An 18,558-nucleotide genomic window follows, 5' to 3' on the forward strand; every position below is an offset into this window, starting at 1 on the left:
CCCCAGTTTCTTAATGAGAATGGGGTGAGAGACAGTGTCAAAGACCTTCTGAAAGTGCAGGAAGACTATGTCCACTGCTACCCCTGCATCTAAGGATTTGGTGACCTGGTCGTAGAAGGCCACCAGGTTGGTCTGACAGGACCTGCCTCTAATGAACCTGTGTTGGTTGCCCCTAAGCATAATCTCCCCTGCTGGCTCCTCGTGGACATGTGCCAGAATAATTCTCTCAAAAAGCTTGCCCAGGATTGAGGTAAGACTAACTGGCCTATAGCTCCCCGGGTCCTCCTTCCTCCCCTTTTTGAAGATGGGAACCACGCTGGCCCTCTTCCAGTCCTCTGGCACCACACCAGAGCACCACGAGTGCTCGTAAAACCGTGACGGGTCCCACAATGACCTCAGCTAATTCCCTCAGCACTCAGGGGTGGAGATCGTCCGGACCAGCTGATTTAAATGCATCCAGGCTCTCCGGAAGTTCCCTGACTAGTTTCTCACTAACCCTTGGCCTAGGTATGCCTCCCCTGGGTTTTAAGGCGGGCCCAGAGGTGGGGTGGCTGTTCCAGTCCCTGCTCAGGAAAATGGAGGCAAAGAAGTCGTTTTCTCTGATTTAAAACAAAAAACAAAAAAAAAACACCCCCTAATTTTCCAATTTAAAAAAGTAACCCAAAATTCACATTTTTCTATGATTAAATGAAACGCCACTAATGTATAGGTATATCTATATCCACGGAAAAATGTTTATTTTGGGGTCACTTTTTTAAATCTAAGAGTTGGGGATTTTTTTTTAATCAGAGAAAACCGGGTTTCCTGCTCCTGAGCTCCAGTCAGTGCTTTGTCCACTGGGACATATTATCTAGATCCAACAACATTGTTATAGAACAACCAGGAGTACAGGTTGCTTATATAGTCTGACTCATGAGCGGCAAGTTTACTATGTGGTTTTCTGATGCTAGGAAAGCTGTGTAGTAGATTAATGTTTGATTGATGCAATTCCAGAAGTAAAACCCATAATTAGCCTCCTTCTGAGTACCCAAGTTTTTTTGCTTTTTGATGCTTTAGAATGAAGTTCTTAACCAAACAGTGAGATCACAGATGAAGAAATACATCCTCCTTCCTTTTTGGCACCTCATAACACGCCAAGAAACAATAATTTTCATCTTTAGAGTTTATCCTGTTGGCCAGGATGTAATTGGGATTAACTAACTTTTAAGAATTCAATTGGTGCAAGTAACACTGAGATTGTGAAGATGCTTTCATGATAAATTAATTCTGACTCAGCAGTGTTCTGTGCTTGATACCCTCTGATCTGCATTGATGTATCCCCCACGAATTTCAGTGAAGTTGCTCTTCTTTTACACCATCATAATGACAACCTTTGGTTCTTACTCAATGCTTGTGTCTACACATTGCCCTACAGCGATATGGTACATTGCTGTACAGTGTACTATAGCGACACAGTGATCACGTGGGTCTGCATGTGATCACCAGCTACATTGCCGTAGTGGCTTGCTCCCCTGGTATAGAGCATGTCAGTATGGTGACTTAGTGGTGAAATTTAACCTTGTGCCCTGAGTATGGTGCAGTAAGCACCCATACTGTGCCCTGCTTTAATGCTTCCAAAAGGACATGCCCAATAAGAACAACATTAGTTGATTAGCATTTATGGATTTGTCAGCAGTATTATTATTAACCTTGATTACATTGTATCACTTATCACTGGTAAAATGACTTGATTGATCCAGTAGAAGCTGCAAATGATGTTTCAGGATGTGTATATAGAGCCGGCTATCTGGTGAAATGTGCCTTTCAGCAGCATTTTCAGATGGGAGCATGTAGGTTCCTTTAAGAAACTGTCACTTGCCTTTGTGTGCTCTACGGAAATTTATTAGAAAAGTTGCATGTAGTTTACTAGTAAATATAATTTTTCCTGTTCTTTAATTTTGCAGACAATAAAACAATGGGAAACGCGGAAAGCCAAAACGTAGAGCACCCATTTTATGGAGATAAGCATGCCAGCCTGGGGAGGAAGCATACATCACGCTCACTCCGGCTTTCAAATAAAGCCTCTCGACGGACCAGGCACGCTTCTTCTGGAAAGATTATCCACAGGAACTCAGAAGTGAGCACTCGATCTAGCAGTACTCCTAGCATACCCCAGTCGCTGGCAGAAAATGGCTTGGAGCCTTTTGCCCAAGGAGCCAATCTAGAGGACTTTGGAAGCCCCATTTGGGTGGACAGAGTGGATATGGGCTTACGGCCTGTCTCTTACCACACCGATTCTTCTGTTACTCCTAGTGTTGACAGCAGCACAGTTCTCACAGCAGCCTCCATGCAGAGCATGCCAGACTCAGAAGAAAGCAGACTTTATGGGGATGAAGCTACGTTTTTGGCTGAAGGAGATGGCAGACAGCACCACCGTTATTCAACAAATGGGACTTTCATGGAGTCTGCAAGTTTCAAGAAAAAGCGTTCAAAATCTGCAGACATCTGGCGGGAGGATAGCTTGGAGTTTTCACTCTCTGACCTTAGCCAGGAGCATTTAACAAGCAACGAAGAAATACTAGGTTTGGGAGAGGAAAAGGATGTTGAGGAAATTCAAGGGACGGAAGCAAGCAACAGTCCCCAGCAGCTGGTCAGCTGCCAACGTGCCAATTCTATGAGTGACTTGTACTCCCCAAAAAACTCAAGTGCTACAATAAATGGAGGCCCGCGGAACACCTTTGGGGCATATTGTCGGAATTTAGTGTCTGATATCCCAGATATTTTGAACCATAAGCTGGCATCTGCTACAGCAGAGGACACTCCTTCCTACAATAATTATAATACACTCCCCTGTAGAAAATCTCACTGCCTTTCAGAAGGTGCCACCAACCCACAAATGAGCCATAGCAACAGCATGCAGGGCAGAAGGGCCAAAACCACTCAGGTAAAGCAGTTTTATCCAATTGAAGTTGTAAGTGCATGAATTTTCTAAGGAGAAACGCATGTTTTATTTTAATCACGGATGTTTTAGGTAGGCTGTGCTATGCTGCCAGCTCTCTGTGTGTTCTGTTTTCTATCAGCTTTCCCTTTCTGAAGGCAAGGATGCCAAAGGGATGGGGAAGCAGAGAGGGACCTGAACCAGGTCACTTTAGGACCCGGGTTACTTCCATGAATGTTCAGTTTCTGATGCATATCATTTTAAACCAAGGATTTTTTACTCCTTACAGCCATTTCTCTCTAGGAAGAATACATATGTAGTGTGACTGGAGATTTTCCTATATATATTGTTGTACTGGTGGTATATCTTTCAGGTATCTGGGTAAAGCTTGACCACTCCTCTTATGGGACTCCAGGGTATTACCTCTACACTGGTGGTTCTTAACATTTTTAGATGCAAGACACCCCTCATTAGACACAAGCACCATTTGGCAAATGCTTGCTCCAAGCTTCCACCCCTTTTTTGACTGCATAAAAATAACAGAGCAATTCTTCTGTTGCAGAAAACTCAAAGTCTAACAGGAATTAACACTGTTAATTCCTATTTGAAATTTCAGGGTTTATGATGTTTGCACATCTAACAGTGAGAACATTCTCACCCTTTGTGAGAATAACTGATCTACATGTTAGCTTCTAATGACTGGGATAAAAGAGAATTGTGAATTGGTCTCCACCAGTGGCCTTCCAGGTCTAAGTCCATGTGTCCCTTCCTTTCTCCCCCCATCAAAATGGGCCCTGTGGGTTGAGGTTCCCCCTCCACTTCTACTGACTTATTGCCTGAAGTTCAGATGCCTGCAAAATATCACTCAGAAAACAGTGCTCTTATTCTGGAAGAGATTGGGGATCCTGCAGGCAGTCTGCTTCTGTTCACCCACTGTTGATTGGAAGAGGAGAGGAAGGAGTTATGACTGCACTAGCCAAAGAGAAGGGGGAGTTGTGGTAGAAGCATTGCTTCCCCAGGTCTGGAAAATGAGTGTTAGCGGGTGGGGGATGAGGGAAGTGGTGGGGAGGGACAGATGCTTCCACTTGCTGTTACCACAATATGCAGAACAGATCCTTTTTCTGTCACCTCCAAACTCCTTTTCTCCAACCCTCAAACCCATAGGTTAGTAATGGTTTTGTTCTTCATTCTGTTGGTAGCTTGTTGATCTGTTTGACTGCTTAATTAATTAAACTGACTGAGTTACATTACATTGCTTGGTGTTGCTTACAGCAGGATAGCTTTTTTCTGTTATTCCTAGGGATATAGAAGTGCATTGTGCAGGCAACGTGTGAGCTGTATACAGGCAATATAGGTAAAAAATATTTGCAATCAGTGTAGAGTTCATTTAGCAGGCTGCTCCAACAGTTTGAAGGATACAGTGGTGCCAAACTAGAGGGCTGTCTATGATGTCTTTCATGCTATATACTATACTATTCCGATTTATAATCCTCCCTTTTTCTTCCCTTAGAAAAATCCCATAAAAATCACACTCCACTTATTCACGGTCGACCTACAATCATGTCCCTGGTTGTCTTGACATTTGTACTTGCAGTATTTTTGTTCCTGCCATAAAAATACCAAGCCAAAATTGTTTCAGTGCAGTTTTTATTTTAACTTTTTTTTTTTTTAATGCATTCAATCCTTTGGGTGCTTTCCTTGGTTATTCAATTCTCTTGTGGGATTTTGTAAGAACAGAAGCAGTTCAAGATTTGTATTCTGTACTTACTTTTTTATATTCAGGGGTAAAAGGTATTTTTCAGGGAAAATTGAACCTGGAAATGTAGGATTGACTCTAATATGCAGTCAGTTTATAAACGGAACAATATGGTATTTGGTCTCTGTGGGTATTTGTTCAGAAGCAAGGCCGGGAGACAGAAACAGAACATGCTGAGAAAAGCCTGACTACATAGGTCAAGTTTTGCATGATATCTCACGCTTCAGTGACTAACCTGATTTCATTCCATGGTTTAGATTTGGTGCATATGTAATATGCAGCACACACTACCTCTTGAGATCCAGGGAAAGAAATAGCACTTTGTACAGGGGTAAGAGACCAACAGACTTGTATCTTGACACTGGATTGGGCTGGGCTGCTAGCAGCACATCAGTACTAGAGAGACTTAAGTTTGGCAGCATGAGCCAGGGGTTACGGGGTACTGCAGCACAGGTGTGGGGACTGTTAACACAATGGGTCAGTGAGAAGGCCGTTGGAGGGTGCGATGAGAAGCCCAAGTGACCAAGGAGCAGAAGGAGATCAGCTGGCACTTGCTTGTGCGAGGTGATTGGAGGCAGGTGGTTGGATTACTGGCTGTGCCTGATCCGTGAAGATGTACTGCTTCTAAATATAAAAATGACATTCGAAACCAGCTGCTTCAGCCTCCTACAGCAGAAGCTTTGTACTTCAAAATCAGCTCTCTGTTTTTTGGAGACTTTTTTTTTTTTTTTTTGGAGTACGAGCAGAGAAACTCTTCAGTGCCCAGACAAGATTATGAGAAGCCACACAGGATAAAAAGCCACAAGAGGAAATAATAATAAAAAAAAGGTTGCTGTGTAAGAGCAATAAACAAAGTCATTTTCATTAAAGAAGATTGTTAAATTCAGCTTCTGCCTTGCCACTCTCTTCCGAATCTATTAAAAAAGGAGAGTGAAGCAGTTGGTAAATACTGAAGCTGCATATATATATTTAATCCTTAATGTTTATCATACTATTAGAATATCCCTTAGGGGCATTTCATGAGAGTAAAGAATTTGAGTGTCATTTCATTAGGCATCAGACGTGCCCTGTGACTTCACTTGGAGACTAGTTTCACTAGATATGTCTCCCACTTTCAGACTAATCCTCAAGGCATCTCAACACCCATTATAACAATAAATAAAATAACATTAAAGCATCTGAAACGATTGATGTTCCTTCCAAACCCCTCACCCTAATACTTATTTTCAATAATATTTTTTGTTAACCTAAACTTATCTCTGGTGAATCTAGGAAAGTGACTTGCTTAACTGGTAAAATAAAAGCAAAATGGAACCCTAAATTGTATGAAAATGAACAGGTTCCATCTTTTCTTGGTGATGACTTGATTAGATGGCTTCTGGATAGGGAGGGAATCTGTGTACCATGAGTACTCACTGACTATTTAATGTAATTTTCTCGTATCTCCTCTGTGAGATGGGGCAATACTATTCTCTCATTTTACAGAATGAAAACAGAGGCAAAAAGTCTGAAGCACGTAGTTGGGAAGGGATTAAAGGAGCCCCAGTTCTAGGCTTGTGCCCAAGCCACTGGCCATCCTTTCAGACCTCTTGCATGCAGTTCACAAAGTCCTTAGCTGTGATGTTTGGTCTCCCTGGACCTGTTGGTAAAAGTGCTCAGACCTGCAAGGACCTGATACCCTCCTGCAAGAAGCTCCCAGGGACCCCAATCTCTCAGTAGAGGTTGTTGAGATTTGCAGATTGAGCCAAGAGCAATGGATCTGTGCTTCTTCATTCTGGTGCATGACCTGAGGTCTGGATCCTGCTATTGTCCTTTGAGAACAACTCTTACAGTGTATACATTGAAAGGATTTGCTCCTAATTTTCACAGAATCCAAGGTTTCCAAAGTAATTAGTAATTTTTTGTTTGGTGTCCATCCTGATGCATGTTAAAGGAACACGCAGTTTCTGAAAATACTGAGCACTGTTCTCTGAAAATCAGACTCCTTTAATGCATCCCAGAAGACCTGAAATTACCCCTTTTAAAACACTACATCCATGTTTATTTTTATATACTATTTTGTCCACGGGCCCTTTGCCTGGGCCTGGGAGCAAATAAGTGGATTTACAACAACCCCCCCCTCCCCCCGAAAACCAACAACAAAACCAAAAAAACCCAGAGTAAAAGAATAGAATCTCTATATCTGCTTTTGATTTCAAGAGAGAATAAATACATGAATTTTTTTTCACTGTTTCTACTGAAAAAGGTCAAACTTTAACAGTGAAACGTGGGAGTCTCTTTTACTTAATTGGGTGCTAGAGCCTTTTAGCAATAGGCAGACAATTAGCTTCAATATGTGCAAGCAATTAATATTCGGCAAGTGGCTTTGGGGCACCCACACTGCAGTTCTTGTTTTTCATCACAATTTAACATTAAGAGTTCAGCTATGCTGAATCAAGAATTCCAGTCGAGCTCTGCTGGGATCCTATTTGGCTTTTGGAGCTCATATGATGTAGGTGGAAATGGCTTAATTGGCTGACATTTTCACCCATTTTTGCTTAAAGAAAGGCAGTTCCTCTCGTATGCAGCTTTTTTTCACTTTGGGTTCTTAAGAAACCCTCAGAATACTAGAGTGTTTGTTGAAATCTAAGTTTCCTGGAGCAACTGCATTGTGCCCAGCCAGGTTCTCAACATCCATTGAGATCCGAAAAAAATTATTTGTCTAAAGCTCATCCAAAAATCTGTCTCTCCCCCTTCTTGCAGATTTCTGCACAAATATAACCATGCAACCCATAGTACATTTGTCCTCAATAACTCTAATTAACATTGCTGAAGTCAAATGATGAGGAAGAAGCAATAACTCTGAGATATAGTTTTGTACCATCTCCAAAATGTGCCCTCTACCTTCTGCTCCATATTTCTACTCCATGTAAAATTTGTGATTAGAATTGTGGGTAATAGTGGTTGTCATCAAATGACCATGGAAGTCCAGTAAACTTAAGGGTGTCATTTTCCAGCATGCACCCATTAATTAATATTTTGAAAACTGGAGTATGGTCTGAATACTCTTCTGGCTTGTTTTTTAAATTATTGGCGATAAAGGACATAACCAGTAACTCTTTAGATTTGAGAAAATAGACGCAACTTGCATATGAAGGGATTGGTCTTGTTTTTCCTCAAGTGGCTGCTCCATAGCAGTAAACTATAGGAGACTCTACTTCTTTCAGAAGCTTTAGTTCAAGTGGTGGCACTGACAGTTGAAGGATCAAACACTCTGATCACCCAGGTAGGTCATTTACATTATGTAGTGCAAGAACTGTGGTAAGTTGTCCCTTGACTCTAACAACAAATGTCTGTTTCAGCTATAGTATCACGTTCTTTATAAAATGCAATGAGAAGAGAGTGAGCAGATTTTCCTGTCTACCCCTTTTGGAAACATGAAGATGCAAGTACCAAGCTCAAAACTTGGTTCCTGACATTGTTAAAAATATTTTGGTCACATTTTCAAATCTATTACAATTTTTAGGTCTATGCAGATGTTCAGCTAATGATTTGGGATCTCAAGCCTTTCTTAAAAGATCATCCTTTGTGGAAATATCTTATAGAATACAATAGAAATGAAACCACTAGGATTTCATAGGAATATGATCAGGCTGTACATAGATATTGATCTAAAAATACGGTTTAACACAGACTCATAGCTTTCATGTGGATTTTTGTACCATCCCATAATCTGGTGGTTTTCTTTTAAATCTTACAAAACTTTTCCACAGAGGATAGTTGCATGTATTTCAGTTCATAGTCTTGTCTGATACTAGAAACATGAGTAAAAAACATGAGTCTTATTCCAACTAGAGTCAAATGAGAGGGTCGAACACTTATAATGATGCACATCTTTTATAAATGACTAAAAGTGAGAAGTATAACCACATTGCCTTCATTCTGTGCATCTTGTTATCCCAAATACTAGTTAGTTAACCAAAGTTCTGTGATACCCTTCATTTTAAAACTCTTACCCAAATCTCTCTCATGTATCTTAAGCCGTGTATTGAGTATTACCATTCTAGATATTTTAAAACAACCAGTCCCTTCATAGTGTACTCATATTTCTGCATTGTGGGGAGAAGAAGCTCATGGAAATGCACATTTTGGACTTTTTGGGCTAACATTTTATTACTCGCTTACCATTTCTTTACTGCCTTTGTTCTTTGTACAGACATAATGGGAGGAAAATCAGCAGCCATTATAGCTGATGTGGTTCCATTAAGTTCATTTTTAGACAGAAAAAGTTTGATGTTTATATACGTGGAGTGTTTGTGCTGTTGTAATAATTGTGACCCCTATCGGCTGTATGTACCATGTGTCTGTAGCTTCAAGGACTTCCTGCCTCGAAAACCACAGGCACTTGTCACAGCTGACTCTGATGGATGTAGCTTGCCCTAGCAAGCCATTCTAGTTAAATGTTTTCAGCGAAACATTTATTTTCGGAATGCTTCAGTTTATTATCCTGTGACCTAGTTATCATACAGCTTGGCAGTCATGTTTCTGCCTTGTTTAGTTACAAGACTGATCAGGGGAACTCCTCCCAAATGATACGTTTCCAAGGTGCTTTTTCTAAGGGCATAGAAAAGTAGGGCTGGAAGGTATCTCACAGGGTCATCTAGTCCAGCCACCACCCTCAGCAGCCTGAGAAGGTGTCTCTGTCCAACAGGAGGGGGCTGCAGGCAGCCTTGACCTCACCCCTTCTGCCTTCCATTGCAACGCCAAGCACTGGAGCTACCAAGCAGTCAGGTTGTTACTTTTCTTCTTTCTCTTTTCTAGCCTGTCAGACACTTTCAAGGAACAGTCAGCTCTCCTTGACTTGTAATGGGTACAGCGATGTAACCCTGTATTTTACTTCATGGATGTTCATAGTTGTTAGGGGCTGGAAAGGACCTTACAGATCATCAGGTCCAGCCCCCTTGCACTTGGTCAGGAAAGACTGCTGGGATCAGATGACCCCATTTTGATCAAGGGTGTTGCCACTTATTTAGCTCCTATGCAGTCAGAATGGGCATGTGTTAGCAGTTCCCTTTAAAAATTGTCTTCCTCTGGGTGGTCTACTTGGTTGCAAGACAAGCGAGCTTTGAGGGGCCAACTCAGCTTGTCGTTCAGGGGTGGGTGTGGGTGGGAGGAGGACCACAGCCTCAGGACTTTAAGACCTGGTTGGAGAGACTTCCTGTGTCGCTGTTGGCAGCAAATAAGCTACTTTTGCTATGAGTCTTTGTGGGAGTAGAGAGACCTTGTAATGCATTCCTATGTGCAGGAATTGCAAGCACCACAGTTTTATTAGATTAAAGTCTGCTTCTACTGCCCTTGTTCACATTAATACTTGGGTTTGTCCTGTTGAAATCAGTGCCAAAGAAATGAAGAAACTACTTTGTATATATGCTCCCACAGTAATGCTCCATACTGTTTGCTGTTAAAGGGTCTATTGTCCTCTCACTGTTCATTCCCACAAACTAAGCTCTCAATTTTTTTTTTTTTAAAGAAAAAACAATCCCATATGGATGTGAAAGAAACCGTCCAAATGTAGAAGGAGTAAACATGTAGCATCATCTTCTTGAGTTTGCAGGCAGCCTCAGACAATCACTTGAGGCTGCCCCAGCTATCTCTGTGAAGTCCAATTTGTGGCAATTTTAAATAAGGCATAATTAACTACTTCACTGCTGATTTATTTTATTATATATCATGCTAGCTGAATGCCTGTGTGGGGGCAGTGAAGAATACTGGAATGAGGGTTGTAAGGTATCTGACTGCTATTAAGGATTGCTGGGGAAGGGAGTCTAGGCCCTTGCTGCCCAGCATTTGTACGTGGTGCTGATTTATCCCACCAGAGGAAGTGGGACAGGCGATATGCATCTCTCTGCTGTTCTTTCTTGTATCCTACAACAAAAAGTCCCTTACTCAGTTGCCTAAACACCCAGCTTCTGTACTGAGAGCCCCTCCAGAGCTAAAATGCAAAACGGTGGGGGGCAGAGAATCATGGGTTGAATTTACAAAAAATATTCCAAGGAATATGCCAATTAGATTAGCCCTTCACTGTTTCATTCTGTACACACCTCCATTTCTGTATTCACCTGAACCTGCCTCAGAATTTTGGGTCATTACCTCGTAGCTGGTGATGCTCAGCTCATCAGTGAATCCATGTTCTGCTGTTTTTCCAGGATATGATCAAGATGGATAGAGACCAATATTGTGAAAATAAGAGTGATGCTTGGTCTCTGAGATGCATCTAAAGGAGTGGGATAATACCTAGTTTTCTAAATATTTTTCAAGGAATCGTGGCCAAAAATACCATCCTCTTGATTCATTTCAAACTGTGGCAACATTACCTTTTTTTTTTTTTTTTAATGCTACCTATCCAAACTTGCAGTGTTTTCAGAGTGGTTACTCTGGTGTTTGGTATTTTGTGCTGCTCATCATATGCACCACACAAAAGTCAAATACTTAAGGTTAATTTAGTTGTCAGGGTGTTTCAGCTGTGGGAAATCTCCAGAGGTATCAGTATAACGCAGACTTGCCCTGTAACTGTACCTCATTCATAGTATGTTGGGGCAGCTCTACAGAACATAAATGAACAACCCCACATTGAGTTTGCCTTGCATTGCCAGCCTTGGTCTGTGAATGCCAATATCACTTTTTTTTTTTATGCCAGATGTATTGCCCAGGTGTGTGGGTCCATGGATGTCTTCTAAACGTTCTTTGTTACCAACTCCCAATTCCTGTTGTGGTGGCTATCTTGCATTGTGCTCTCAGAGCACACTCATGTAAATGTTTAAACTCCTCTGATATTTCAGCCACTTGTATGATATGAGCCTGATGTGATATACTTTCCAGGAGCTTTCAAGATGTTTCTTTTCCTAGACAGTGGGACTGCTTCTCTGTTCCTTAAAGCGTACAGCCAAGTCAGATTGGAATGAGGTGTTTAATTTCTGTGCAGCTCCTGAGAGGTTTGTACTATTTTCCTGTCAGACACTTCTAGGTGTCAGCTGTCCTTATGCCTCACATTATTCTGGACAAAAGAATTCTTCTCGTTTTGGAAAGCAGGATTATGCTACAATAGTGGCTGAGCAAAACAGTATGAGTAATATGTGATGATGATACATTTTAACACTGAACAGACATAATTTAAGTACATTCTCTTTCTTTATAGGAAGTTTAAGGATGACTTAAGGTAGGATAAGGGCACATTAAGAGTGTGACTGTGGTCTATCTTGGTGCGTGGCAGTTAGAATAGAGGATGTACAGGTGCTGCTGGTGGGAGAGGACTGTCCTTTGAACCCACTGAGAACCACTTGTTGCCTTGTGCCATTGATCTAAGAGTTTGTTTATGAAGAAGTGTCATCCATGTGAGGAAGGAATATGCTTTAGGAACCAAGAAGCATGTTGCCCTCAATTATATCTTTGGTATGTAATCAGTTTTTCAGAAACTAGAACCTCTGGTTTATTTGCTTGATGTACAGAGTATGAGAGAGAGGTATAAGAGCCATCCATACTGATCGAATCTTTCATGAAACCTTTCAAGATTATAGATGTAATAGATCTAAGATTTTATCTTCTTGGCTTATCAGTGCAGTTGGTCTTTGTTTGGCAGCTTGGTGAAATTCTCACTTTGTTATGCAGGGCTTACTAAGACTTTCTCATTACCTATGCTATGGAAGCTACCTTGCTGGCAATGCTCATTGTAGGATGAGGTCCTAACAAGTGGTCTTGGATAGTCAAACAGTCTGATCAAGAGTGGGAAATGTGAGATCCAGAGAGAACATTAGAGTCTCTGTGTAGGGCACGTAGAAACCTGTTCATCCCACATCCTGTCCCTGGTAATCCCTTTATCAAGGAATGAAATATTTTTTGTGCTTTAAGAGCCTTTTTGATCTTTCTTGCAAAAAAGCCCCAGAACTTTTAAGTGATACATTTCCTTTACAAGAAGGTTAGTGTCCCTGTAATCCTTGTGCCAGGAGGGGGGAAGGTAGAAGGGTGAGGAGGAAGAGAGATGGTGGAAAAGCTGGAAAAAGAAAGTGGGTAATCTTTAATAGGCCCCCTCTACAAGTTACAGTTACTGCACAATTAACTAGTTAATTGCACAATTATTTGGAAACCAGCTGCATGTGCAAAGTAGCTATCACATCATAAAAAGTTCCAACCAGCTATAAAGTTAGACCTCAAAAATGTGCACTAACCTTGTAGCTAGTTACTATCAAGCTTTCATTTGCATGTGTAGCATCAGCTGACAGGGCTTCCAGCTGCAGGGGTGCACCATGTTCCGTGTAAAACCCCTGAGCCCTAGGGATTGTGGCAGCCATGATTTCTAGGGTCCAGGGGTTGCATGCGCCCCTGAGTCCTTAGGGATCATTACAACCACTATCCCCAGGGATTTCATGCACCTCAGAGCCATAGGGATTGTGGCAGCCATCATCCCACTGGGGGTTTCACACCTACAGTGATCCCCTGACCCCCAGGTTCCCCACACCCCTGGACCAAAGGAGGAGGGGGTGGATCTCCCTATAGTGATCTTTCAGTCCAGGGGTATCCCACAACCCCAGGGCAGGTAGGGGGGGGGATCACCCTTGAGGCAGTCCCTCCATCCCCATGGGTTTCATGCACCCCCATGGTTTTCAGCTGGGGTGCATGGGGCTCCCAGTCACAGGAGCTTGTTTCTTCTTGGTTCAGGGGAAGCCTGGGATCAGGCTCCCTCTGCACTGGCAATAAGGTGCAATGGGATCTAATGCACGATCCCACAGACATGCCTCCTGCCATGCATGTGCATATGTACAGGAGGTCATGGAGGCATATGGGGTTCTGTCTTTGTATATATTTAATGTACAAGGATGGCCAAATTGGCCAACCAAGCTTTGAAAGTTGGGCTCCCTCATTTCAGCACCTAAATCTAGTACATGGTGTGGTCAACAGGATCTGGGCTCAGCATTTCACTCCCTTGGGCCCTAGGTAATTGGTGCCTAATTTTAAGTATACCAATATGAGATATTTGTTTAACACCTTTTGTCTGTTTTGTGGTGCCTTACCTGAAACCCACTGTCCCAGAAGGCTACCCATTCCCTCTTGGCATGTATCTGAAAGTGTGGTATTAGGCCTCCATGAGTTTCAGTTGAACTCCTTTAGTTTAATCCTGATTGGTATGCAGAATATAAGATATAAAGGTGCCAATAAAATGTCATCTGACTCTTGGACACAGTTTATACCCTGTGTTAAGAATTAGCTGGCAGTATATTATAAGCTCAGAAGTCAAACATCTGTCTAATAAGTGCTCTTAACCTTACTAACCTACAGAGCAATTGTCACATACAGCTGCCAGTTTAAGATACTTATCTCACTAATTTCTGTGTTTGTAGTGCATAAATATGAACATGGATATCAACTGGCAGTGAGTTTGATCCAATCTAACCTTTTACATATTTGGACTGTAACCTCACTGAAAAGACAGTCATAGAGGCCATTTTTGCTATGGGAGAAAAAGCTGGAAGTCTGTACAAAAGATGAAGTAGAGAATTTCCTGGTAGAAAATGAACACTCTGTATGCAGCTATAATGGAGTAAGAATTTATTTTGGTCATAAGGAATGAACAAACAGATGTAGGGGGCAGGGTTAGAATCCTAAAATCAGTGTATTGGAAAGTGGATTTGGCACACCTAGTCCCTTTCCTGCATTGTTGTAAGGTTATAATGCTTGCAAAACACTTTAGAGTTTATACTCTTGACTGTATATATTATGCAGAGCTTTCTGTTTTGAGTGTTTTACAAGTATGAGCTAAACCCATAGCACACTCATGATGTACTTAGTGTTATTTGTAGACATGGAAACAGATGCAGAACTGTGACACACGCACACAATCATAGTTAGGGTGGGGGTTGGAACTTGGGCTCCATGCACAGAAAAAGTGCAGTAGTGGGCTCATAGTTTTAAGAGCTGCCTCTTGGGGAACTCTCATACCAATAAGGAAATCCTAATTGGCTTCTCAGATGGAAAATTAGTGATCTTCCTAATTCAGTGTTCCTGTAAAACACTTCTTGTCAAGGTTTCCTTAGTTTTTAAGGACATAAATCAGGGCACTTAGTTTACTTTCTGAGCATGTTTGCCTATCATTTTGATCACATCTATCCTCTTTTTGCAGGTAAGCTTCTTGTCTGTACTTTCAGAAGTCCCTCTATCTTCATCACGTCCTTCCTTATTCAGTAGTAGCATATAGTCAGTGTTTGTCTCTGATCTGCCAGGCTCCATTGGCTGCTTATTTTCAAGCATTCCCCTTAGTGCTTTCTTTCATGCTAACCTCATGTTTGGGAGGCATTTCCTGTAAACGATATCATCATTCTCCTTCAAAATCCTCCTTCAAAACCTCAGGCTGCCATGGTTCTTGAGGCCATGTGGATCTCCTTCATCCTGATGATGAACAGTTAGACTACTGGGGTTCTGAATCCACTGCCTTAGTATAATGACCAGGCTTGTCGCATTATGGTCTTGTAGTTCCTTTTTATCTTTTATATTCCACTGTTGTCTTCTGACTGACATTGTAACCTGCTTGGGCTAGATTTTTAGGGTATTTTGAATGGTGTCTAGTATGGTAGCATCTTGGTTCATGACTGGAGTTCTTACATGCTTTTGATGAAGCAAATAAACAATAATAATACATGGCTTCCTAGAACAACAGTGCATCTTTGTTTATATGATTGTCCAGGGGTAGTCTTCAGATGCCTAAGGTATATCCTTGGATATAGGTGCAAGCCTACAGTATTAGTGTTTTCCTTTCAAAGCTTTTCTGTGTGATTACTACTTCTTCAGGTACTGTAATTTGTTTGCCGTCATGTGGTCTGCTTCCTCAAAACTTCATGGCATCGTCGACTTAGCCTAAAGTGAGTGGGTTAAGCTTTGTTTTACCCTGCTGAATTATTAAGGTTTGGGAACCCATACTAAAACTATTGGTCGTCCTAAACTGCTGCCAGAGGCCGAACTCCAATGCCTATTCTTCCAGTTTGTCTTCACAAAGCATATGCGAGGTATTTCTGAAGTCAAATAAGAGAGGAGTGTAAAAAAATTCTAGGGTGAGAGATTGGTTCGCTTGGTATGATGATGTGCTGCTTTTTCTTTTACCTAGGATGTGAATATCGGTGAGGGAAGTGAATTCACTGACAGTGGGATTGAAGGTGCAGCCACTGATACGGACCTTCTATCTAGACGTTCAAATGCCACAAACTCCAGCTACTCTCCATCAGCTAGCCAAGCTTTCATTGGCAGTGACAGTGGCAGCAGCTCAACAGGAGATGGACTCCGTCAGGGAGTGTATGAGAACTTCCGCAGGGAGCTGGAGATGAGCACCACGAACAGTGAGAACTTGGAGGAAGCTGGTTCTGCCCTGAGTGATGAGCAAAGCAGTGGTACCTTGAGTTCTCCGGGACAGTCTGATATCCTCCTTACAGCTGCCCAGGGCACAGTGCGGAAAGCTGGAGCCCTTGCAGTGAAAAATTTCCTTGTTCACAAAAAGAATAAGAAGGTGGAGTCAGCTACCCGTAGGAAATGGAAGCACTATTGGGTTTCCTTAAAAGGTACGATGGGCACGTCTTTGTTATTCTTTAGATAGATACCAAAGTGGTTACATTCATTTGGCCCTTAGTCCAGAGGTCTTGAATTTGATATACTTTTAATATTATTTTTAGTGCTTAAAGATAAGTGTCAGTCTTGTAATGAGCACCATCCATGCTGGCCAGTGTGTCTGCATATAGCTAACTTCAGTATTAGGGCTTTAACATGTAATTAGAGTTTCTCTTGTGTCTGAAACAAATGTGTGACTGTTGTGAAGGAAGGAAGTTACATCTGTGCTAGTAGTGCAGCGTTCTTTAATAGTACTGAAAAAAACCTGCAGAAGTAGTGGGAAACAGAAGAAGAAATCATTCCTGACTTTCCTTTTCCTTTTATTTTTTCCCCACCTCCACTCCCCACACATACATTTTTGTGATGCTTGCTAACAGGTGTTATCTTGACACAGCACAAACCAGGTTGCTCTACTGCTTGTAAAGTATAATCAATCCATGCCATACTTTGAACTCAGGCTAGCAGCAGTTAGATATAGCATGGCTTCTCCAGCCTGTGCGCAGAGGGTCTTTTTCCACTGAAAAAGCACGTTTATGCCATCTCTATAAACTAAATGCCTGCAATGGTTTTGGAATTGCTGCTAGAACTGTGCTATCAGCAACAACATGACTGCTGTTATTAAAGGGTAAGCAGTTTGGGGCCCAGGCTGTGTGTTTATGTGCATCTTTATAGTGCCTGACACATTAGGCCCTGGATCCATAATGAGACTTCCAGAGGCTTCAGTAATACAAATGTTAAAAATTAAGTACTGCACAGTTGTAGCCCTGATAAGGGATGGGGTCAGCAGCACCAAAAGGAGCAGCAGGGTGGTCTGTTAGACATGGGTAAGACCTCGTTATGCAGCTGACTTGCCTTCATATAATGCTTGACAGACACTGCAGCTCTGTTCCTGTTTTCCGTTCCACATTTTCCTATCCTGTCTGTGCTGAGTGTAAGCTCTTCAAGACAAGCACGCTTAGTAGGTTACCTTTGGCTCCATAAAGCAGCCTCTGGGGAACCCACTCTGCAATTACATTAAGCAGCCAACTGGAGAAACCAAGTTTCTAGGTTAGAGTTGCCAACTGTGACTGAAGCTATTTCGGGAGATTTTTTTTCCCCAACATGATGTAATGTCATTAATTCTATCAACTCACAATATCAACCTCCCGGATTGTTTTCAATAGTCATTGGGAGATCCATGTTGATTCTGGTAGACTCCCAGTCGGCCAATCCAGGAGGGTTGGCAACCCTTTTTTAGCTTCCCCCACTCTCCCATTTCCCTGCTCTTATGGGCTTGTGTTTGCCAAGAGTTGCAACAGGAAACTGGTAACACTATCCCTATATTCCATAATGTAATAGCATTATCTGAGGATTTCGAATGGCCAACATTTTTTTTGTGCTCCAAGTTGTTCACAGGGAAACCATGATGTTATCAGGTTCCCTGATGTGATATTATTGCTTTTTCATGTTGACTGACTCTTCAAGATTACAATACCCATTGGAAAGGTAGCTGCTGAGCCCAGGGGATAAAGGCTATGCCTTTTCACTCTACAAGTCTTGCCAGGTGACATGTAAGGGTGCTTGCCGGGAGAAGTTAAAAAAGGAGTGTGGGCCAGCCCTTTGTTGCAGTTGTTATAGAGGTGGGGGGAAATAAAAGAAAAGAAATTCACAGATGAGAGCACAGTGAGAACCCCTAATCTCATCCCCTTCTAGCAGACGCAGTGTGATGGGAAAGTCTAGCTGTGAAGAGCGGGTAAACAAAGAGCCATCTGGGAGTGAAAAAAAGGGAAGGATGAGCACCAAGGCAATGTTATTTTAAAAGTGCCTTGACTCAAGTTGAGTGTTTATTTCTTAGATTGCTCTGCCTTAATAATGTTAGCATTTAAATGAAGCTTTGAAGTTAGCAGCTGCTATTGTCTGGCTGCAGATAGTTTTTTGAAAGGCTGGGGTAAGAGGGTCGCTGTGCATCACTTTCCATTATGAGGCTATTTTCCTTGGGGGACAATAGCAACAGTCATTTTTAAAAGAATTTTTTAGACAATGTTCAAAGGCAGCAAAAGTTTGAGAGAGAGAGAGAGATCATAGAGAGTGACTGTGCTTTGCCTAGAAATTATAAAGTTTTTTTTTGTGTGTGGATAGCCTGAACATTATATTTTATCTTTGCCTAGTATGCCCAATTTTTGTTCCTATGTTGCTAAGACTTTGGTTGATAATGAAAACATTGCAGTAGAATAAGGATTGCTGTTTTATTGGTTTCTAGAGTATTTTTGGCTTTCCTCTGAAG

The 18,558-nt window shown here is 41.8% G+C and overlaps 1 protein-coding gene across 7 annotated transcripts in view; it reads left to right on the top strand.

Moving 5' to 3' along the window:
• The window catches only part of TIAM1 (T-cell lymphoma invasion and metastasis 1), a 333,643-nt gene that overhangs the window by 192,837 nt on the left and 122,248 nt on the right, over positions 1 to 18,558 (top strand). For all 7 annotated transcript variants that reach the window (XR_002098932.1, XM_019524607.1, XM_019524606.1 and 4 more), the window contains 2 exons: positions 1,944 to 2,923; positions 15,802 to 16,249. Coding sequence is in view for 6 of the 7 variants with exons in the window: in XM_019524607.1 (XP_019380152.1) it covers positions 1,955 to 2,923; positions 15,802 to 16,249 (1,417 nt within the window). In the remaining variant the exon portion in view is untranslated. The remainder of the gene's footprint in view (positions 1 to 1,943; positions 2,924 to 15,801; positions 16,250 to 18,558) is intronic.

This window comes from Gavialis gangeticus, unplaced genomic scaffold (assembly GCF_001723915.1).
Source record: "Gavialis gangeticus isolate Ggan-Ray unplaced genomic scaffold, GavGan_comp1, whole genome shotgun sequence".
Taxonomy (NCBI): domain Eukaryota; kingdom Metazoa; phylum Chordata; order Crocodylia; family Gavialidae; genus Gavialis; species Gavialis gangeticus.